The following is a 21,925-nucleotide window of genomic DNA, read 5'->3' on the forward strand; positions in this document are numbered from 1 at the left end:
AACCAATAAAACAGATTTCGAAACCAATTGTCCGCGATGCATTTATCGCATTAGATCGAGATGAGTACCACTTCATTTATCAACTTGCTCTTGCCACATCTGCCGGAACATTATCGAGATAGGAACGAGTTTCGGGGTAAGTACGATTCATTTTGCACTAGCTAATACGAGTAATTTACAAATGATAGGGGGGAGGGAAAAGTAATCGCTACGGAAAAAGAAAGCGGGAAAGCGGAGCAAGCGAAGAGGTATTGGAGGAAGCGGGGAGGATGTGAGTCGGGATATTGAGTTGAGAGAGGGGGATTGGTTGGAGAGGTTGAGGAAGATGTTCAGGTTCATTTGGTGGTGCTTGATGGTATGGTATCATTCTTGATTTTTGTAGGAAAGGATATTCTGACGATTTGCTAGTCTGGACGCCAATTGCGCTACCGGTGTTGAAGATTCGGGAACCGAGAATGAGAATGGGTGCGCTGGTTATTATAGATAATGTGGTAGATTCTGCGGAGGGTTTGCGGATTTGTTGGAGTGTCTTGAGGAGCCGGCGAATGGGTACACGAATCTGATGATTACGTATGAGAAGGGATTGCAGATGAATATTAAGTTTTAGGGGTGGGATGCTCGATACAAGGATCATCGAATGACTCTCCTCCTTTGCGTCACTGGTCTTTCAAAATATTGACCTCAATTTGATCCGCTTGGATTTCAATTCTGAGCTGAAAACAATTGTGTGATCCAAGATGTTCAAAATAAAATCACAAGTAGTCAATAATATTATAGCAGACATAAAGAGCACTTGACAGACATAACCTGGTTGTGCAAACTCACTTGACAGTCTTTACGGAACCTTGATCTACATGCATAATTTCTCTACATCAAGACACGAAATGTATTCTTTCTGGACATTAAGGCCCGAGAAATCACCACTTGACAGAAGCCATGAATGTTTGACAGCTAGAGTAGATGAGAAATTGAAAAAAATAAAATTGAATAAAGTGAAAGATAATTGCTCCAACTTGTATGTATCACTTGAAAATCACTACCCATGAAAGATATATACTAAAGAGATACCATAAAGCCCATCCACACCTCAACGCCTCCCTGTGGGCCTAGTTTCAAGTCCCCATGAGTTCCAACACCACCCCTTAGAACCCCGGTCCAAAAGTCCCATCACCACTAGATCACTCATCAGCAAATCTTCCCACAGAGACCAAACCAAGATAAAAATCAAGAAACCTCCAAAATACTCACGTCCCCATCTCCTGCAAATCCAAACTCCACACCACCGTCCCACCAATACAAAGCCCATCCGCATATTTCCTCTTCACCCCCCAACTCTCCTCATCATCATACCCCATCCACTGCTTCCCCCTCCAAACACAATCTGCTTCACCCCCGTCTCCCCCTCCTCCGCCGCACTCGCTCCCACCCACGTGGCTTTCAATCCCTCTCTCTGCACCAACACCTCAATCTCCCTCATACTCAGAATTCCGGCTTCGGTACTACACGGACCGGGCTCATTAGGCCCTATATACGCACACCCGATATCCGCACACGCCGGATTCGCAAGCGTGTAGCCACGTCCGTAGGCGGCAAGTCCGAGATTCAGTTTCATGGGATCGACGCCTGCGAACCAGAGAGGAGAGATTGCGGCTGTGATATCTGGCAGAGAGGTTTGTGGACGCACAAAGGCGCCGAGGGAGGGGTTGGAGGCTTCCCATGGGCCGTGCAGGTCGTAGGACATGAAGTTGAAGAAGGTGGTGTAGGGTTCTAGGTTTATGGGGTCGAAGAATTGGAGGGAGGAGATATCTGGTGGTCTGTTTTCCTTGTTAGCTCACTCTCCCCTTGCTCACTCTATCTTTAGAAAGTAAGATGAGAAGAGGAAAAATCTCACAAAACAACACTAATCCCCCAATTTTTCCCCGGGTGATTCGCTGTGAAACTCTCCTTCATCTCTCTCACCAACGCCACAAACCCATCTCGATCACTATTACTACTCGGAAACTCCCAATCCAAATCTACCCCCTGGAAATTAAACGTACTCAACCATCCCTCCACACTACTAATAAACGCCGCTCGATTCCCCTGATTCGACACCATCTGACTCCAAATCGGCGGCAAGACACTCGATCCACCGCCCCCAATAGCCATGTACGTCGCCAAAGTCGCAGAAGCGAGAGCAGTAAAGGGATACATGAGAGGTATAGCCGTGGTATCGAAAGGAACCACGTGGAAAGTATTGGGAGAAATAGACATGAAGGCGAAGATCAGATGCGTGATATTTTGAGTGGAGATAAGAGAAATGGGGAGCGCATTACAGGAACGCGTCGCACTGCCGATTTGCCAGTAGGATACTTTGCGCCCGTTGCTGGCGGTTGTGCTGCCCGGACCGCAGTTGGGGAAGTTTATTGGGCCGCAGGCCCCGTAGCCGTGTTGGCATGGTGCGTTGCCGTTGATGGGGTCGGCGTTGATGCAATAGGCGGATGTGGTCTGCGATTACAAGTCAATTACAAATTTATCGTATATTACTCGATGGTGCAGTAAGATTTGTGAGCATCATACAGGATTCGAAAATACATACCCCGCAGTACCCATTACCACTACAGCAAGTATTCAGAGGACATACTTGACTCCCCTGCGGAGCATTTTTACCACATTGCGTTAAATCTCTGCGATTCGAAGAGTGAACTGGGGAGGAAGTTTTGGTACAATTAACAGAATCGCGATCACATTGTCCTGGCCTTTGATCCAAGCATTAGCATCATCTCATGAGCACATCATAGTACGAGCCATCCGCAGATTCGAATAAACTCTGGCCAAGAAGCAGCTATCAGGAAGCAAGATGACTCACTAAAGAAAAATTAGAACCTCCTCGCTTCATATGCTATTAGCCAACCAATCCATTATAAGAAGAACTTGCCAAATCACAACACTCCCCTTCCAAATCCAACTCTCGATGCAAAAGCACCGGTCCCGCACCACAAATTCCTAGATAAGCCAAACCAAACAAAGAAAATGTCCAAAAACGCATGATAACCGAATCGATTAAATCTCACTCACACTCCCCAAGATATAGCAGAGGGGTAGGAAATATATCCCCTCGTAATTCATGTGTATAAAGGAACAAAAACTCCGCTGTACATGCATCTGATACCTTTTGCGTTCGCAATAATCGACCAGGTGAGCGGGAAATCTCTCATCCGCAACCAGACCATCGAAAGCAAATTGCGAAGAGTCTGGAAGTCGGTGTCTCTTTGCCCAGTATGTGAATTCACTAGTCATTCAGGAGGACATTTTCTGGAAATGAGGGCGTACTGCAACGAACAGAGCCGAGACATTTGAACGCCTCTGCACAACTTCAAATCCCAAGAAGAAGGTATGGAAGAAGTCTAAACGCCATAGATGGAAACATGTGAAAACTGTACCACCCCTTGTAATCCGAGGTATCGATTGTGAGATCACCAATCTCCCACCTGCCAAGGGGTCTAGTCATTTTGGTACCACGCTTTGCTAATCTTGAAGGTAAGACTAGGTATTGCATAAAATTAATGTATTGACTGGAACTAACTCTACTGGAGTAAGGATCCCTTACATGAAGAGATTTTAGACGAAACCATGTTAAACCTGGATGCATGGAATGCTTTACTTCCATGACTAATATCCTACAACTTTCTACTCTTAACCAAACCAGTCTTAATACCAGTTTTCTCACCACCATAACCACCTCTTTCTTCTCCACCCTTGTACACAGCTTTCATACTGCCCAGCTTCTTCTTCTTCTCGTCATACTTCATCCTCTTCTTCACTCTTGGGTTTCTGACCTCCTTCTTTCTCTTTGGCGCCAATCCCTTATTCTTCTCAATCACATATCCGATAGCTCTCTTGCCATCTTCGTCATTCTCCACTTCTACTACTCTTGCCAATTTTCCGGCCTTCTTCGCTTCAGAAATTGCGGCATACTTTGCCTCTTTGTCATCCTTGCGTTTCTTTGATGTCTGTGCAACCATGTCATAGTACTCGTCTTCATCGCCTCGAACTTCGCCAGCAACAGCTTCTTGATCGTCGTCGTCGCTCTCTCCACCCAGAGCCGTACCTCTTCCGTATTCATCCAATTTCTTTCCACGCTTCTCGGCCTCAAGGTTGAGTCGTGCCTGGCGATCTCTAAGCCGTTCTCTATAGGGTAGATCCTCGTCACCACCGGCTCCCCTTCCTGCGTCAAGTCTTTTATTCGCTTTCTGGGCAATTTGAGATGTGTAGAACTTGAGTGACTTCTTTCTTTTAGCCTTCTCCTCCGCAGCCTTGGCATCCATAGATTCTTCTTCGCCGAAATCGGAATCATCATCTGCCTCAACAACAACTCTCGATACCTTCTTTGACTTCTTGGCTTTAGATACGAGATCATCAAGACCTGCCAAGTCTTCCTCTGCTTCCTGTATCTGTTTGCTACGTTTTGCGGCCGCCTTTTCAGCAGCAGCAGCGCGGGCCAGTTCCTTTCTGGATTTCTTCGTTGGTCGAATTGTCTCCATCTCCTCTTCTGATGTGAGTGTATCCTCCACGTCATCCATAGATATATTTTCGTTTGCATCTTCCGAATCTCCCTTCAACTTTGTGACGTCAATTGACTTGACCCTTAACCATAACTCTCGAGTTGACTTTAAATAATCCATAATCTCATGATCTCGCAATTCTTGTGGATTCATAGTCTTTCCCTCTCCTTCAGGAGACTGTGATGGAGAGGTCAAAAGCGAAAAGTACATGGCGATAGTAGATGTGTAAGCTGCTAAAGCTCTGGCTTTTGTGACTGTAAAAGGTATCGCGTCGATTTCATACTCAGGCAACTGGTCTACTTCCTTCAATAAATCTTGAAGAACAGGTGCCAGTTCTAAAAATTCGTCTGCTAGGAACTCGAATTCTGGATATCTCGAATATAGTATCCTCAACCTTTCTTCCGGGCCCATGTCTTCTGTGATCTCAATATCTTTCAAAACCTCTGTTACCACATCTCCCTCTTCATAATCATCATCTGCCTCTTTGTTGCCTCCCTTGCCCTTTTTAAGAGCACCCCCCAGGCCTTCCTCGTCATCACTCGCAGGGAGCCATTTGATGTCAAGTTCATCGAGACCGAAAGAAGCTTTGGTCAATTTCGAAAGCCTCTTTTGTTGTAATCGTTTAGCCTCCTCTTCTTCCATCAGGGCGTCGGCTTCCGTTTCGATGTTATCCGCATCATAGTAATCGCGCTTCGAAGATCCCCATCCCTCAGCATATTCGTCTTCCTCTTCCGCATCCGCCTCATCGTTTTCTTGAGCTTTTGATTTCTTCGATTTCGGCGCCTCGTATTCTTCTTCTTCTTCTTCTTCAGAACTCTCGTCGGAGTACCCTAATACCTCTTCGTCCGACAACTCGACTAATTCATCTGTAAGAACTTTTAGCTACTATAAAATCCACAATCTCAATTAATCTAACCGTCATAATTCGATTTCCTCTGGCGCTTAGCGTTTGGTTCATCATCCAACATAACTTTATCTCTGTTGATGTGGAATTCATCCTCGGAGTCGGCGATATCTTCATATGTTGTGAAGGCTACTTTTCCTTTGGACTTGTCGAAATCTTGCGTGCGACTTTTGACACTTTGCCCGGAGGCCTTCCTTTTTTTGCCAGCCATTGTTGTAGATTTGCTCGGATTATCGCGCGGATTGCGTGGAATTCTCGTTTCTTCCTCCTGTAGCTAGAGATTTCGATATCAAAAAAACATTTTCTCATTATCTTAGCGTCGCGCTAGACCATTGATATGATCCTTGTTGCCGCAGAACGCCAAATACACGTGATAGGTTCTAGGGGCTTATGCTCGTGCTCTTCATCGATTCGTCATACTGGAGTAAATTCCTTATAGAACTTTTGTATGTATGGTATTTGAAAATTTCCTATAATCTTTCGATAAATTATTATTATTTTTCCGATATTGTTTTCCTCAGAAATGATCCATGTGTGACGCAAAAGCTCAATGCTGTCTTGTTTTTCTACATCCAAAAATATCTCTTTCCACTTCCCCTCTCCTAACACCATGCAAAATAAGACATCTAGAATCCCATTCCATCTCCCAGACCATCACCTCCGAAAGCATCCAGTAAATCACCACCATGGCCGCTTCCGCCCATCATCATTAAATCTTCGCTACCAGGACCCATATCATGCATATCAAGATTAGGTTGATCGACTGGTCCAAGACCAGAATCTCCCATTACAGCATCTCCCATAACCTCATCCAGACCACCCATACCATTGTCATCTGGTAATAATTGTTGTTGTATGACTGATTGTGCTTCAACTCTTCTGTACAACCTAATGACAGTTTCGGCGTGAAAAGTGTCAGTCTTGTGGACTTTCGGCATGTTTTCTGCTTCTGCCTTTAAAGCTTCCCTTAGAGTTAGTCGTCGTTGAAGCAGTTGTGGTGTGTTACCACTCATAATATCTATTCCTGAACCTGAGTCAAAGCTTGCAGAATCTGGAGCGCATATTAATGAAATGGCAATGTCCAGTACCACGCTTCCATTACCAGCTTCGGTTTGTGTTTTCACTTCCTCAATAATAGTATTTAGCAATCGTTTTGCACCGAGAATTTTCAGTCCAGCAAGAACCTGTCGATGAGTATAAGAAGCGGGCATAATTTGCATGCCCGGGTTGCGATCACATTGAAGACCCCATTGAGCGAGGGTAACAATTGTGTGCTTTATGCTGGTAGTCAATCCACCCCCAGGTGTGGCTGTCCATACTTCTAACTCGCTGTATTTACTAGCACCTCTTCGTTCCCAACCTACGTTTGACTCCAGTGCTTTCGAAATCGAATCAATGTCGTGACGGTGAGGCTCCGCGCGCTGGAGCCATCGGAGACTTTGTTCAAGATTTTGGGCTATGATCTTGAGGATCGCATTAAGTAGGTGAGATGCTTCCATGTTGTTTGATATGGATGGAGGGCTTTTGATTAAAGCTGACAGGATCTGAAGAACATAAGTCGCTTGAGGGCGTGCTTCCCACAGATGAGCCGAGAGCCATGTGATGCCCGGAATCAGAGAAGGAAGCAAAAATGGTTCAACCATGAATTCCAGACCACCTTTCAAACCTTCTTCCGAGAGAGTCTCTGTGCTAAGTGCTAGCACAATATGGTGAAAGAGAGTGGGTACCAAGAGGTAGAACTCTTGTGGCGGGCAAGATGACATCAGCTCATCACCAAGCCCGCCACCTTCTGGCTCAAACAGCCCTCTGATCCACCCGTCTAAATGATTTTGATCCTGCTGAGATAATGGATCCAATGCTCGACTGAGATGGCCCTGGACGAGTAACTTTGCTACAAATGATTCCGTCGGGTTTTTGATGCCCAAATCAACAGTTGAAAGGTTGTAGCGATGCGCAAATGAAACTACCAGCAGCAATATTGATCCAAACTCTTCATAAACAGGTTGATATTCTCCCTGGTCTTCATCATATCGCCAATTATCAAGGAGCTCGCAGATTGGTTGCAAAAAGGATGTAGGCTTATTAAAGAGAAGCATTATATCCAAAGAAGATGGATTACGAGCCAATTGACTGCATAAAGTCTTCAAGGTCATTGTTTCTTTATTACCACACATGTGTTTTATAACCTATTGCTAATTAGTCATGGTTATGAGGGGCTAGCCGAGATACATACCTCTGCAATTGCCTGACTAACAGCGCCAGCATTTCCATCCATATTTTCTAACTCGGAAATCAATCCTTCGGCCCGCTCCGAGTCAGAAAGACATTGTTGAACAAGATCCTGCTTAGAATACCTTCCACCGGCAGGTAAACTTTGCATAGGTATATCGCCTAGTAGAGTTTCAATACTAGATTCCGGAATTAAGCCATGTAAACAGCAAGCGAAGCAGAAGTCCTGTCTAACGGAATCTGAGAACATGTCATTATTAGTCGACTCTGCAAACAGAGTAGAAAGAGTGGGAAATGCATTAGTATCGACATGACTCAAAGCTTCCGTGATACAAAATTCTGATGTCAGTGGTGGGAAAAAGGATGTTGCGAGCGTTGAGACGAGTAAGGGAACTTTGTTGATCAAAAATGATCGTAGTATAGTTGTGGTTTGTGGTCCTTCGTTTCGGAAAGTTGCATTGGCCAACACGTCAAACGATGCAAGTATAAGATCTACTGTCGTCGATTGGACATCTCCCTTGCCATGATTAGTAAAGATTTTGTAGGATGATTAACCGGAATTACCTGATATCTATTGTGCAAATATGCAAAAATTGCACTATCGTCGACAAGGGGCCTACCAACAAGCTAGAATCGGTTAGTTTACATCGGAGATACTCATTATGAACATCGTGGTACTTACAATAGAATTAAAATAAATATACAGACCCGCTCGAGAGTTGATAGTTGGCAGATCAGCGACCACGATATTGTCAATGTTCATCCCAATTGTGGAATCCAAAATCTCGTTAATCTCAGCATTGGCAACTCGCTCCTTTTTGTCAACGGGTAGAATCGTGATCAGAGTCTGTGTTCGGAATACGTCTAATCGTTGTACATTCTGTGGGGAGCTCTGAAGTAACAAAGGAACAAACCCAGCCATAGCCTTTCCGAGGTCAATGCCGGTCCCTGTTGGTTGGAGTAAGCATTTGAGCGGCACTATTCAGGCACTAGAATGAAGCAGGAATACCTTTTGGGCAGCGACCGTTTTGTATAGCTCCTAAAATCTTTGCATTCCCAACTACTGCGACCATCAAAGTTCCCAAAGCCATACCCACCATCCCGATCTCCTCCACATGAGCTTCGATGTCCAATATCTCGTGCGCCCCTCTACCCATACTGGTAGCGACCATATCCATCCATTGAATACATATCATCAGTAGGTCGACTGCTTCTTGGACATTTTTAGGCCTTATACCAGTAGAGACTGTTTTCGCAAGTCGGTACAACATCATCTCTTCGGCAGAATATGACATTTTCCACCTTCTATTCCCTCCCTTCACTCTTTTGGTCTTATCTGCACCATTATTGGCTTCGCTATGCATGTGCCCATCTTGCATATAACTCCAGAGTGAAGAATATCTCAACAAAACTCGAAGAATTCCGGCGCAATCAATAAATCCTTCTGCTAACAATATTTGTACATAACGTAATACTCGTGGATCGACATGTATATCGTTGTATTTGTCGGGACGGAGGAATATCTCGCATATATATTGAGATGGCAGTGGGTTCCTCGAATATAATATACGAATGTAGTCTGTGAAAGGTTCGAAGTCAAGCCTCGAGGCAAGGCTATTGTTCAGTAATGTTTGCCAGTTTGCGATGGCAGCTTGTGCGGTCATCTTTGAATCGTACAATGAAGTTTAGATTAGTAAATGCCCATTACACCCGTCGCATACACACATTGGAAGGCCTCGTTATCAGACTGCGGTATAATAAGAGAGTGTAATGATAAGAATACAAAATGTGAAATAACGATAAAGTAAGGAAAGGATTTGTGTGAGTGAGAGTGTGCGTGTGTGTGTCAGTGAATCTAGAATTAAAGTTCAGATGTGAATGGAGCGCCCACCGATAATGCACGTAGTTGTGGAGACCAATCAGCGAAGGATTGCTTTATCAGCCTTGTCTTAGCGTCCATAGCCCTAGCACGACTGAACCATTCCCCCCATGCCCTATAATTTACTTTTACGCCCGGAATTACCATGCCTGCAGGTGGGTAGATGCAACGGGGTTTTGAAAATACGATCAGCAGCACGTCAAAACTCTAACATTCGCAAAATGGCTTTCAGGCATATGGATGATAATTTATTGTACAAAATACGAGAGAAGAACCTGCAACTAAACCTGATACCAAAACGTCACGAGCCTCATGTTACGACCTAATTCCTGGATATCTATAACTCCTATTGCCAGCGTGATCTCATGTAAATTTACCACCTGAATGCTCCTACAAAAACAGGCCCAAAGACCTCGACTGAAAATCCTATCTGTGCTGTAACTCTCAGTTATCAAAATCACTCTCCTTCTTGATCCGTGGTGAGTTATAATGCGGCGTGCGTGAACGTGAAGGGGGCATTAAACTTTGCGGTGTTCTGGGACCGATCACCCAATCCTGCATGGCCATCCAACCACTCCAAGCTTCATCCGCGGAGGAAAGCTCTGCCTCTTCGATCTTCGGCAGAGGAATCATGTAAGGCGTTGATTGTTCTGCAGCCAGCGAATCATCGTAGTATTTCTTTACATCAAGCCATTCCTTACTTTTTGATGCGAAAAGGTAATTGCGTCGCTCTAGTTCATGTATGGTCCCTATCCCCTGAACCCAATTTGCACCGAACCAAGTTCCCATGATTCGAGGATCATCGTGACCAGTGACTATTAATCTTCTTATGTACGGGATCAAGGACACCGATTGCGGGTAACCTGGGGGAGGGTGAGGTTCTTCCTCTTGTTGACGGTCGGAAAGATTCTTCAATGACCATGCGGCCGAAGCTCGATGGACTGGGTAGGGTTGCTTTTGATAAGGCAGCTGAATGTTTATGAATGCTGCCACGGCCTGAACATAAAAATCATGTTGAGCTTGGTCGAGAAAGTAGTGATGGCACTGTAGGTAATGTCGGTACCAATTAACAGTATCAAAGCCTGCCTCTTGCTCTTGACCTCTATTTCCGTTCCCACCGGAAGGATTGCCGTAACTTGCGGATCCTTGCTGGTATTGTTGTTGAGCATGAAGATTTGGGTTGGATGGTCCAGCCTGGGAATGATACGCCATCGCCGTTCTGCTATAAGACGACGTGCATTAGTAAAGGTGCAAAGAGTATCGAATGAATGCTGTGTGTACCAAACGCCAACGACTCGGATCATATAAATAATGCAGAACTCGTTGTGAAGAAGGGTATCCGTTATCAATAGAATCAAAGTGAATGATTATGGCGCGACAAGGTCAACAACGTTCCGAATCGGCAACATATATAATACAATCACTGACCCGAGTTGTATTATTTTTCTGATGGGAAAGAGAGGTTGATACTAAATCAAACAGGTCGGCATGCTATGAGACCGTGTCGAGAAGGTCATAATATCTCGGGAAGACCTATGCCAATAGGAGCGTACAGTAGAGTACTTATACTTTTCATGACGGAGGAAGAGAATAAGGTGAAGGAGAGACGGTCGAGAAAGTAGAGACTGCGAGTACAATGCATGGTTGCATCTAGACGTAATAAGTGGAGGTGTGAAAAAAAGAGCACAGCAGCTTTGATCAATTGAAACTTGGACATAATAGCTACCTATTAAAAAGGAATAAAATTAAGATTAGATAAAATGGAAATACAAGTAGAGAGAGAGTATGGAACGAATGAGAAGTGAGGAATTAGGATTTACAAATTAGCAGATGGCTATCTATTTTGCCATTCCTAATAGTATGGGAATAGTCCTCGTAAATGAAAGGACATTACGAAATTGATAGTCGACCGGAAGTAGGTTGATAGGTAGCCTTACAGGTACAATTTTTGGTGGATTGGTTTCTACTTTATTGCATGATTCAGGTACTCAACAAAGATTCAGGGTCTTCTTCAATCAGGGTTTCTCGGTCCGGTCTACTAAATTGAGACACTGTCGACTGTATGGCTATTTCTTCTCTATTTTGGGTGAGTTGAGTGGATTGAGTGGATTGAGTGGACTGTCTGGCTCGACGGAAAATGGGTTAAAGTTTAGAAGTTTAGCTTGGTCTGAGAGATACCTGTTACGTGCTCTCCTCACACGCTCGATACAGTACTTGGTGTGGCCGATCATAGACCACGCCGTCGATAAACCGGTCGACGAGCTCTAGGTCGGTAGGTCTGGAGGCTATCTTGCCTGTTCCATTTAGCACGTCTAGTAGGTGGTAGGTTAATAGTGTTAGTCGTATTCGTATGTGGCCGCTCCTGAGACTTTTCTTTTGTATTTCTTTTGGGGAATTTTGAGCACCGAAAACGTAACTTTCATTGGTTCAATGACATTATCAAGTCCCCTATTCGGTCTATGACATTAATTCTCCTTTGGTGTACCTCACATATGATCTCGTCTATGTGCATGTATGTGTGTATATGGCAGGATCACATAAGAACTACGCATCTGTCCACCTGGTACTCAATATATACTCGGAGCGATACCACCTCTTCCAGATCCCGAACAAATAAAGACGAGGGGGTCCTCGGCCAACCTAGATGGCTAGGTAGTTTGACAGTATCCACCCACTCCGTCGTAGTTTTCAGGGACCATGACATACCTACCATTGACTGGGCACTCCTTGAACAGTGCACTCCTGCTGCACATTGAAATCCTACTCCGCACGTGCTAGGTAGCTATACAGAATCTAATTGGCTATAGAGCTCAGTCAAGGAGAAATCGAGGGGAGGCTGCAGACCTGCAATCTGCCAGCCTGCTTTCTTTGATGGGTGTTGACAAGAATAGTCTCGAGACAAGTTTCCCGCCGTATCCTTTTCATCCCTTTACTCGTCTACGCTGAAGTGTATGCATTGTGCAGCTCGACTAGGATAGGCATTTCTATTAATGATCACTCACCAGGCGCTTATTCGTACTTTTACACTCTCTTCGTATTCACATCCGGAGTTAATAGCCGGTTAGTGGCGGTCACCTTGCTCCTGGTCTCCAGGTCATCTATTCTTCTCGAGCCTGACTAGACCCCCTTTTTCCAGAATTGCCGAAAAATCTCTCATTTTAGTTGGCTCTCATCCATCGAGTGACGAGGTATGTGTTTGAAGTTTTTTGCTATCTATTACCCCTTCAATTACCCATCTCAGTGCTCCCGAAACTCATTTGGGCCACTATGCGTGTGACTCGAAGATTACAAAGACGCCGGGCTGGGTATTCGCGTTTTCCTTCAATTGTCCGCCCAATAATATGAATGCTTTCGTCTGCCTGTGTCCGCGGTATGTTCGGCTCAGACCTAATGGCCGATTCATTGGACTTTGAGATGGGCATGTGGATTCGAAAACAAAACCCTCTCCTTACGCGCAGTGCACATTTGATAAGCTGCCTACATAAGCGGTGAGTTAAGCACATATGTATGTCGTGCAGATACTTTTCACTTGTCGCGCAATTGCAAGGCTGGCATCGTCGGCATTTTGTGAAGCTGGGATTTGTAAAAACCTATGGTTTCCTAGAATTTGTGGCTTCCTCCATTCGCTCAAAATGTCCATCACGGAGGAAGGGTTCACTTCTTGTGCAACGCAGGTGAAGCTCCACAATATTGTTCGCCGTTTTCACAGTGCATTCGCATCTATCATTTTCTGATCTATGGGGAAAAAAAGCCCCCAACAACTCAGCGATTGTGTGCACAATCGGATTCCTTACTGTTCGGGCTACACCCGAATAAACTTTTGACATATGCATTGTCGGCTCGATCCGGATGATGTGCTACTATTTGGTCTGGTTCGGGTTCTAGAACTTCCTCGCTCTATGGAAAAACAAAACTTGGCCTCAAGAAAACAAGTTTTAAGGACACGATGAACCATAGTCCCTTAAATTGCACGAGTATAGATTTCGTTCTGCTCATCCTTCTGTCACAAGAAACTGACTTCCATCCAGCTTTAATCAGAGAGTCCAATAGTCCAGACTGCAGTGCTACAGTCCAAAGCTTTGGAGTATCCAATTTCTTTCAAGCATTGAGATTGCTTTGAATAGTGATATAGTTTCCTTATCAAAATTATTTTACATATCGAATTTGTGGATTTGCTGATGATGTCTTCAGAATCTCGAAACTAGAATCTTACAATGGATTGCAGTCCGGGCTATCGGAAACACTGGCTGCAATGAAACTTGAACTCATAATGGAAGATGGCGTGTTGCAAACTTCGAATGATCGAAGATCTATACCCATCTTGAGAAGCCCAAATTAATAGTCCGCCTCGGGATCTGTGGCCGTTCGAGAGTATCGTTGTATGGCTGTCGATCGCAGATCAAGTGGCCCATCGATTGTCATCTGTAAATTCTTGAAGAGATCTGGTGGCATTCCATCATTGTGCTACATGTATGGTTATGCTTAATCGGACAGCAAGGTTATTATTTCATTTTTTCGAAAAATTCTACGAATTTTGCATCAATCGACGTGATAGAAAATTCTACTCCAATGATTCTTTGCTGGGTCTTACTTTTCTTTTTCTCTTCTGCGCCTCAGCCTTAAACATACGCGTCATTAAGATGATGGCGATCGACCTAATTACAGTATATGTGCGGCCAAAAGGAGGAATTTTCATCTGTCCTACCAGAGCACAAGGTTACACGTTGCACGGCTCTTCAGAATTAATCCGACCTATTCCAGTGTTTTGGTATTCGGTTGGACCAGATTTGGTTGCAAAATTACTTTTGCCACGAGATCTGTGAACCCCTACAGACAATCGATTCTGTCTATCAAGCAATCTGTCGGTCTCATATCTCATATATTCTAAAACCGTGGAAGTCACACGCATGATCACGTCGATCTTCGGGGCCTTTAGACCCAGCTATACATCGAAATTCTTGCCCTTCATAACCATCAATTGAAAGGACTTCATATCCTCTTGACCTTCGTCCAAGTGGAATGATAACTGAGGGTTCTACTGTAAAGCTTTCACATTCCTTTTCGAAATTAAAGGCCCGGAAACAAATAGAAAGCAAGCAAGATCATCGCGGAACCTGTAGCTTCCGGTATCCGATTGCCTAATTGCTTGCTGCGATCAGATTCTACAAGTGCTTTTTCTTTCGGAACTGGATGCCGTTGCCGAACGGCACGTTTTCCGGTTGGCAGCGTGCAAGCATCATATAAATATCTCGTCTATCTCATAATCCCTCCGCACTAGGACTAGCTTTCTCCGCTTGTACAGATTCAATGTACCGTCAAATGCGGTAACTCCGACGATCGTGACGGAATCTCCTCTGTGACTGATATTTAGACAACTACATTCTTTTTGATAGCTCCCCTTGCACTCAAAAAATTACAGAAGTAGATGCTCAACAGTGTGCGCATAGACTGATGGAGAATTGCGGAAAGTAGGCTTTGCAATGATCCTTCAAATATCCGTAGATGCTCTGAAGCACGACGGTGAAGTTCCAGATCTTGACGTTGATTAATCGGAGATATCAGAGGGGTTTATTACACATCTTTTGAAATTTCTACATGTCACATTAGTCCCTACATCCACTGGTAATCATATTTTCAGAATTACCTATCTGTTAACATATGATCCACGACAGTTCAAAGCTCATCTTGTGTCTAAACAATGGGAAGCATGCTGCGCTAGGCGATTGGACGATATTTCAAAGATGCTCAGAATGACAAATTTTTATCTCCGATGAGAAAACACTGCAAGCAACAATTCGGAGACTTCAAGTCATGACGCAACCTGGAATAGATGCGTTGAATGACCTTGGGCAGCTGATAATTTGAATGAGAAGATCAGATCCGCACGCGCTCGATACTTTGGGACTTCATCTTATCTGGTTTCTTCTATGTCAAATCGAAGGGTTCTCTTCTATTAAAAGACTGGATTGTGAATAGTATGTTTAGAGATCCAGTGATCTCTCAATGAACATCTCCCTCAATAGAAACTCTTCTTCAGACTACCCAGGTGATCTACCAAGTGATGGTCCCACGCGCGGAATCTAGATCAACAATCTAGGCGAGCTTTCAATATTTGAAAACGATCCAAAATTCAACATGAATTCGGCACTTCAAACTAGGTAGTATCTGAATCATCTGAATTGGTCAGGGGATAGAATTTTATGATTTTGCGACTGAGTCTAGCCTTTGAAATCTCTGCTGCAGTGTAGATATATACATATACATACTGTATAGCTCTGTATATCGAGATGACAGATTTCATTTTCACAGTTCATCAGAAACTGATTGTTCTAGTGATAGTTCTAGTACTTCATAGTAAGTGTTCATATTTTTCAAACTAGTCTGAAAGATAATCACGGTGCGCAGAGTTCCGAAATGAGTACTGTGCTGTGCTGGTCATATAACTGGTGATATAGTCAGTGACCTAAACCAAGTATAGATGTAGACAATGAGTGTTATGCATATCTTCCTGTAGTATCATAGGTAGTGAATTACTTACACATTACTGTGGAATTGCTCGAGACTAATCTAGTTGCTTATATAGAAGTTAGATTGCTTATGTCGAACTCGAGAGTGAATCACTCCGTTAATACAGAAGATTCAAAGATGATTCAGACGAACTACTTTGGATGTACGATTATATGATAAATGGAGTAGTCATGAATAGATCACACTATTCACATACTATACAGTCAATATGCCTAGTAACTCATACAGCTAATCACTTAGTCAAATCTACTGCATGAAATAAAACGGTGGAAAATCTCAAATCCTTCGAACCTAATATCTTCCACAAATTAGCAGCTAATCTATCTTAACGTCTGTGTGAATCAGCAGTACTGTTCACATTTTCTGCGCGCGATTCGCAGAAATGGTGATCATATGTCTATAGCAATATGAACTATGATTCTCTTGCCGTATCGCTAGATTGCGTAGATATAAGTTTTCTTTGTATCTCTGTTCTTTCTCCTATCTCCGTTGCAATTGCAATTGCGATACTGAAGTTTAAGTTTGATTACCATTCTTTCTCTTTCTCTCACGAATACAGAAACTCGAAAAACTCTCGCGAATCATTTCGTTCATCGCGTTATTCCAGTTCCATCTTTCCAACTCTCCACAACAAAATCCTCTTCATTTTACCTCTTCTCTCCCAACATCCTCATACTCGTATCGAGAAACAACCCATCAACAAATCTCAAGAAGATCAAGATTCAACAATCCATCACAAATGTGCACAGAATACATCACCACCTACACGTGTTACCACCATGAAACCACAAGTCACATTTTATGTCACAAGCCAAGAAGAGGTGAGTGCACCTTTACGGAAGAGATTTATAATAATATGAAGGAGATTTGTGGTGTTTGTAGGGAGAGGAGAAAAGTGGATTGTAGGAGGCTGGTGGATGTGAATAGGAGGGAGAAGGGGGAGAGGAGTGGGGAGGAGGGTAGATAGAGAGATAGGGAGATAGGAAGGTGTGTCAGATGGTTTGGAGTCTTTGAGGGGCGGGGAACAGGGGTGAGATAGTGAGCGGGGGAGGAGATTTGGGGCAATGGGGCCGGTGGGTACTTCTATGCCCGGGGCTAGATTTCAATGATATATCGAGGCTTCGAGGTGATTGCTGAATAGATACAAACCTGAAGATACGAGATATCTGTCTATATATCAAGACTAGACAAGACACACAAAGTGGAGATGAATCGCACATAAGCCTATTTGCTATGTGCCGATATTCTGCACCATCTAGATATTCATTCATGAAGCTCTTTCTAGAGACTTCCATATTAAGAACTTTCTCCTATTTGAACACTGAATGGTTTGTTGCTGATATCATTGTTTATTGTTATGTTTTTGTTGTTGTGATCTAGTTTGTGAGTATGAAAGTGTGAAAGTGTAGTGGTCTCATGTTCTCGACTCTCGAGTGTTTATGTGGGTGCTTTTATGTGGTGTTTAAGGGGGGTTGTGGATTTTGTGATGGCAGTACCTAAATCTTCATCCATGGCAGTGTATGAGGTGGTTAGGTCAGAACTGGAGTGAGGAAATGAGGAAGTGGAAATCGATGATGATAGAGATGTGAGATTTTGATGGACTTTCAGTGAGACAATATCATAAGTCTGTTAGGTGAGAGTAATATGGGTGGATGGTGTTAGTTTGATAGGGTAGTAAATGTGTCTTCATTTTCGTTGATTTTCTTACCGGTGTTAATATCAAGACAATGCTCCAGAGTATATCATCTTAAGGGTAAATATGACTGATGTAAGAAGATCCCAAGCTAACGAGACATTTTTCATTTTCGGTTAAGTGCAAGGTGAGTAAACATATATACTCTGCTTGAAATATGTTGAGATATGATGTATCTCTAGATCAGTACAATAAGTTCAGCGTTTTGAATTGCGAATCTGAACAAGTGTTTTCAAAGTACTAAGAAGCAATACAATATCAAGCTATATTGTCAAAATATAAGAAGTCAAGAGTCAAATTTACTCAAAGATAAGTTTGAAAGCATTGATACGTCAAATTTGTATGTTGCGGAGAGTATTCATTGGTATTTTGATTCAATACAACGCTGGGGGGGTCTCTCTTGCTCATAAATGGTGATTATATTTGGTTGTTTTAGAAGGGATCAAAAACTCTCTGTCTATAGAATTGATATTTTGAGGGAACAATGTGGATGAATGAGTGTGTATAGGGGCTTGATCATATTGTCTAGATGTTATCAATAGGTTAACCGAGGGGTAAATTCAATATTATTTCCTACCAGAAAAGAGGTAAAATTATCTAAATCGAAACAAGAGACATAGGTTGCTTATAGGATATGCATTGATTGAGCTGTGTAGATATCTGTTATCAAGAACCTCTATTTCTCAACCGAGATGGTCGTTGAAGAAACATCCCAAACTCAGATTTGCGTTTATGCCATGGCTAAAATCAAAGCTCGGATTAGTGGTATCCATCTCCTACCTCAAGTATTTGCGGGAAGCTGGCTCAGTACATTGGTATACAAGGAGGAAAAGAATGCAATGCATGAGAGGAAATCATGAGCAACTTGGTGACACATTACCACAAGAACTGAATTATGATGGCCGATTGGCTTGGAACAGGGGATAAATTTTATATTTTAGCGGCAAGCTTAAACCTGTTCATCACTGTCTGGGGAGCCAGGTTGTCATGAACATTGATTTATTTTAACCGATACTTCGAAAAGAGAAAATGCCTTGTGCGATCCCAATGAATACTTTAAACCACCGTGCAGACGATCTTCAAGGAAGATAGACATACAGCATGCTCCGAACTTCCATCACCCCTCAATTATCTCTCATCCGCCAACTTCTCAAAATAGTTATGCTAACAGAATGTCATTGAAAAGCATAAACCAGAAAAATACTGCAGTTCTTGAAGTCCATTCAATGGCCACTAAGTGTTTATATCCCCATCCACTCTCTGGTTGTCTTCCAAGGTAGAAGTACTATGCTCGAATTTTCTAGCAAATTCAACTGAAGGGTGATTGATACCTCCTTGGTTTTCCATGACTGCAATTAAAATTCTGTGAACACCTCCGCGGGAAGCGAATTTAGATTTGCGAGCGTGCAACTCAGCCTTCGATAAGAATGGCCACAGGTAAGCTTCGAGGTGTTGCTCGCTGGCTAATCGACATGCTGAATGAACCTGAACATCAAATTCGGCATCACACAGTACCGTATCCATCTCAGCAAAAAGCCGGAAGAATTCTGCTCTTCTTGGGTCGCCAAAAACGTAAGATAACTGTTTACATCCCCTAGGACAATCATGATGTTCAATCCCATGAAAATTTTTCAAGTAAGATTCTCTGTCATCTTTTCCCACATTCAAAGGGCAATATGAAAGGGTGATTGCTTCAAAAGCTGCGACAGGCCTGGTAAGCCGGACCTCGATCGTTCTCTCGAAAAGATCAGCGGAACAGATAGCGTTGGGATAGCAACTATGGGCGAAAGGAATACCATGTGTGGGCACAACAAATCCGCTTTTGTTTCCAATAAGTGATGGGTGGCGTAGAGCATTCCTGGTAAAACTGTCGTAGAAATTCACGCCTGGTGGCTCTAGGTGAGAAAACGCATTTATGGGGAGATTCAACAATGAGAGACCACGGAGAACGGTAGCCTCCGGTGGGAAAGTATTGTCAGATGTCGTATAATTCTCAGGATCACCAGCTACTGAAGGCATCCAAAATAATATCGTGTCTCGATGTATGACTGTACCAGCAGGCGAGGCAACCTCAACTCTAGCCCAAGTTCCTCCTATAGGAGTGACGCCACTTATCACGCCTGGTTGATATTTTCCGATAAACATTTGAATCTTGAATTGAGAATTGGCTGAAAGAACGGAAGATTCTTTTGTCAAATACGTGTAACCCGCTTTGATTTATCAAGAACGAAAGAGAGTGTAAGCTTTCCTACGAGGTATAGCAAGAAGTAGTTATGCGATAGGAAAGAGGCATAGAAAGATCCATACCGAGAAAGAAGAGCTGAATGATTTTTCAAACATTGGGTTCATTCATTGTTCTAGGTTTAAAGCATGATTTCAGTGGATTCGTCAAATTCTGTCGGACTATTCAACCATTCGAAGTACTGAATTCGATGAGATTATCATAACCTTAAATCATCAAAACGACGAACCCACCTGGAACACTGCAACAACCAAGAGAATTAGAAGAACTTAGATCCTTAAATTCACTCAGAGTATCAGAGTTTGAATGGAATCTCAACTGAAAAATGAAGGTAATTATCAAACTACCTTAAATGTTGATCGCCTCTTGATATCAGACACAGTCGAAATAAATTTCTATTCGAGATACTAGATACTAGATACCTCCCCGATGCTTTCCCAGCTCAAAAATAGACTATCTTTTAGCCTGCTACTTTATCAAGTTTGCGATTTGCCTTGATCGTTCTTGTCCACTTGGATTTAGTTCATCTTAGCCTGACTGAAATTCAAACAACGGAAGGAGGGGTTATGACCCTTCATCAAGACTCCCAAGATCCCATTGCTGCAGGAGCGAAGGAGGGCACCTTGGACGACATGTTCAACTAAACCACTAACAACCACATATAATACCACTGAAGCACAGGTGCAGCAAATAGGGCTTGTTCGAGATCACACCGCAAACATCATCGATTTCTACATACTCTCCCATGAACCTCGTACTCCAACTGAGATCTTCCACCAAGACCATTGGCAATATCACACTCTCAAGCACCAATCAAAACCCAATCAGCTCTGAATATCTTTCGCCATATCAAACACCGGAATTTTCACACCATCTGCAAGCTCATTTCCAAACCCCTGCAAGACGTTTCCTTGCACGATACTAGCACGTGTAAATATTTCCGTCGCGTCGTCTAATGTATCAAAACTGGACTCCCCGTAGATATCGAGAATCTTCCCAGTTCTATTCTCCCAAATAAGTGCATCTAAAGCCCGTGAATACCAGCTGGTCGAACCAAGTATATCTACTTCGGGCTCACACCTGCGAAGAACATCACATAACAGATCTTGATTTTTGACTCTGGCGATTTGGATAATTGTGAGGATTTTCTGGCTTGAGTGACGGAGATGACTTTGGTGGTAGCTTAGACCTACTTGTCCACATTCTGTTGTTGCGACACAAGGACATATATACACCAAATCATGACGGGTGAGAGATTCTATGTCGGAAGCGTTGTCGGTAGCTAAAGTGGAGTCGAATTGGAAGGGGCAGGCGTTCTCGCATTCTAAAACGCGGAGATAGAGATAGTTTGAAGCTTCTTGGGTGGAAGAAGCTTCTTTTTGTTGGAGATCAGGCCTCAGTCTAGGGCATGCAGACATGATGGTCATTGATAATTTTTTAGGAAGTGAGCAGACTCGTTGTTTAGATTTGATGTTCTGTTCTACCATTAAATAAAGAGATGAGGTAGTTGATGTTACAAAAGTAAAAGGGTGGTGGTGAAAAGTGAGGGCTACCTTATATAGAGAAAAATGAAGCACTTGGAACATTGCCTGTTCATTCACAGAGTAATAAATCGTACTACAGCAGAATACATAGATTCAGAACACAAAACTGAATTTGTGAACATTATCATTCACCACCCAAAGACCCAATAGCTTTGATTTTTTTCTGGGATCAAGGCGACTCTACAGAAATATCTTCGCTAAATACACCCGAAGCAAAATGTTTGCATTCGCTGGTCTATACTCCGATACTTCATCATAGAATGAACATTCATAAACCGTCTTGGCTTGATTTCAACATACTGTTGAATTGAAAGAAGATCGACTAGCACCCGTGAATGAAATGATAATTTCAGAGGAATGTG

General features: G+C 43.2%; 7 protein-coding genes across 7 annotated transcripts; 1 reads left to right on the plus strand and 6 right to left on the minus strand.

Moving 5' to 3' along the window:
- Window positions 1-60: 60 nt before the first annotated feature.
- On the plus strand, window positions 61-607 carry Bfra_006538 (uncharacterized protein; the record flags this gene model as incomplete). Its single annotated transcript, XM_037336908.1, has 4 exons — window positions 61-136; window positions 225-333; window positions 409-465; window positions 496-607. 4 exons carry the CDS (start codon window positions 61-63, stop codon window positions 605-607), a joined length of 354 nt encoding a protein of 117 aa, XP_037198274.1.
- Window positions 608-1,321: 714 nt separating this feature from the next.
- Bfra_006539 (putative sas10 utp3 family protein) lies at window positions 1,322-5,659 on the minus strand (the record flags this gene model as incomplete). Its single annotated transcript, XM_037336909.1, has 6 exons — window positions 1,322-1,814; window positions 1,892-2,487; window positions 2,624-2,738; window positions 3,423-3,525; window positions 3,674-5,410; window positions 5,461-5,659. 6 exons carry the CDS (start codon window positions 5,657-5,659, stop codon window positions 1,322-1,324), a joined length of 3,243 nt encoding a protein of 1,080 aa, XP_037198275.1.
- A 415-nt stretch (window positions 5,660-6,074) lies between these two features.
- Window positions 6,075-9,341, minus strand: Bfra_006540 (putative mediator of rna polymerase ii transcription subunit 5 protein; the record flags this gene model as incomplete). Its single annotated transcript, XM_037336910.1, has 5 exons — window positions 6,075-7,634; window positions 7,682-8,194; window positions 8,242-8,304; window positions 8,360-8,625; window positions 8,687-9,341. 5 exons carry the CDS (start codon window positions 9,339-9,341, stop codon window positions 6,075-6,077), a joined length of 3,057 nt encoding a protein of 1,018 aa, XP_037198276.1.
- A 659-nt stretch (window positions 9,342-10,000) lies between these two features.
- On the minus strand, window positions 10,001-11,198 carry Bfra_006541 (uncharacterized protein; the record flags this gene model as incomplete). Its single annotated transcript, XM_037336911.1, has 2 exons — window positions 10,001-10,775; window positions 11,110-11,198. 2 exons carry the CDS (start codon window positions 11,196-11,198, stop codon window positions 10,001-10,003), a joined length of 864 nt encoding a protein of 287 aa, XP_037198277.1.
- A 2,693-nt stretch (window positions 11,199-13,891) lies between these two features.
- Window positions 13,892-14,465, minus strand: Bfra_006542 (uncharacterized protein; the record flags this gene model as incomplete). Its single annotated transcript, XM_037336912.1, has 3 exons — window positions 13,892-14,020; window positions 14,148-14,257; window positions 14,309-14,465. The coding sequence occupies 3 exons, from the start codon at window positions 14,463-14,465 to the stop codon at window positions 13,892-13,894; spliced, it is 396 nt and encodes a 131-aa protein (XP_037198278.1).
- A 4,545-nt stretch (window positions 14,466-19,010) lies between these two features.
- Window positions 19,011-19,922, minus strand: Bfra_006543 (uncharacterized protein; the record flags this gene model as incomplete). The annotated part of the gene is made up of 1 exon (XM_037336913.1): window positions 19,011-19,922. One exon carries the CDS (start codon window positions 19,920-19,922, stop codon window positions 19,011-19,013), a length of 912 nt encoding a protein of 303 aa, XP_037198279.1.
- Window positions 19,923-20,843: 921 nt separating this feature from the next.
- Bfra_006544 (uncharacterized protein) lies at window positions 20,844-21,437 on the minus strand (the record flags this gene model as incomplete). Its single annotated transcript, XM_037336914.1, has 1 exon — window positions 20,844-21,437. One exon carries the CDS (start codon window positions 21,435-21,437, stop codon window positions 20,844-20,846), a length of 594 nt encoding a protein of 197 aa, XP_037198280.1.
- Window positions 21,438-21,925: the final 488 nt, after the last annotated feature.

Source organism: Botrytis fragariae (assembly GCF_013461495.1).
Source record: "Botrytis fragariae strain BVB16 chromosome Unknown tig00000000, whole genome shotgun sequence".
Lineage (NCBI taxonomy): Eukaryota > Fungi > Ascomycota > Leotiomycetes > Helotiales > Sclerotiniaceae > Botrytis > Botrytis fragariae.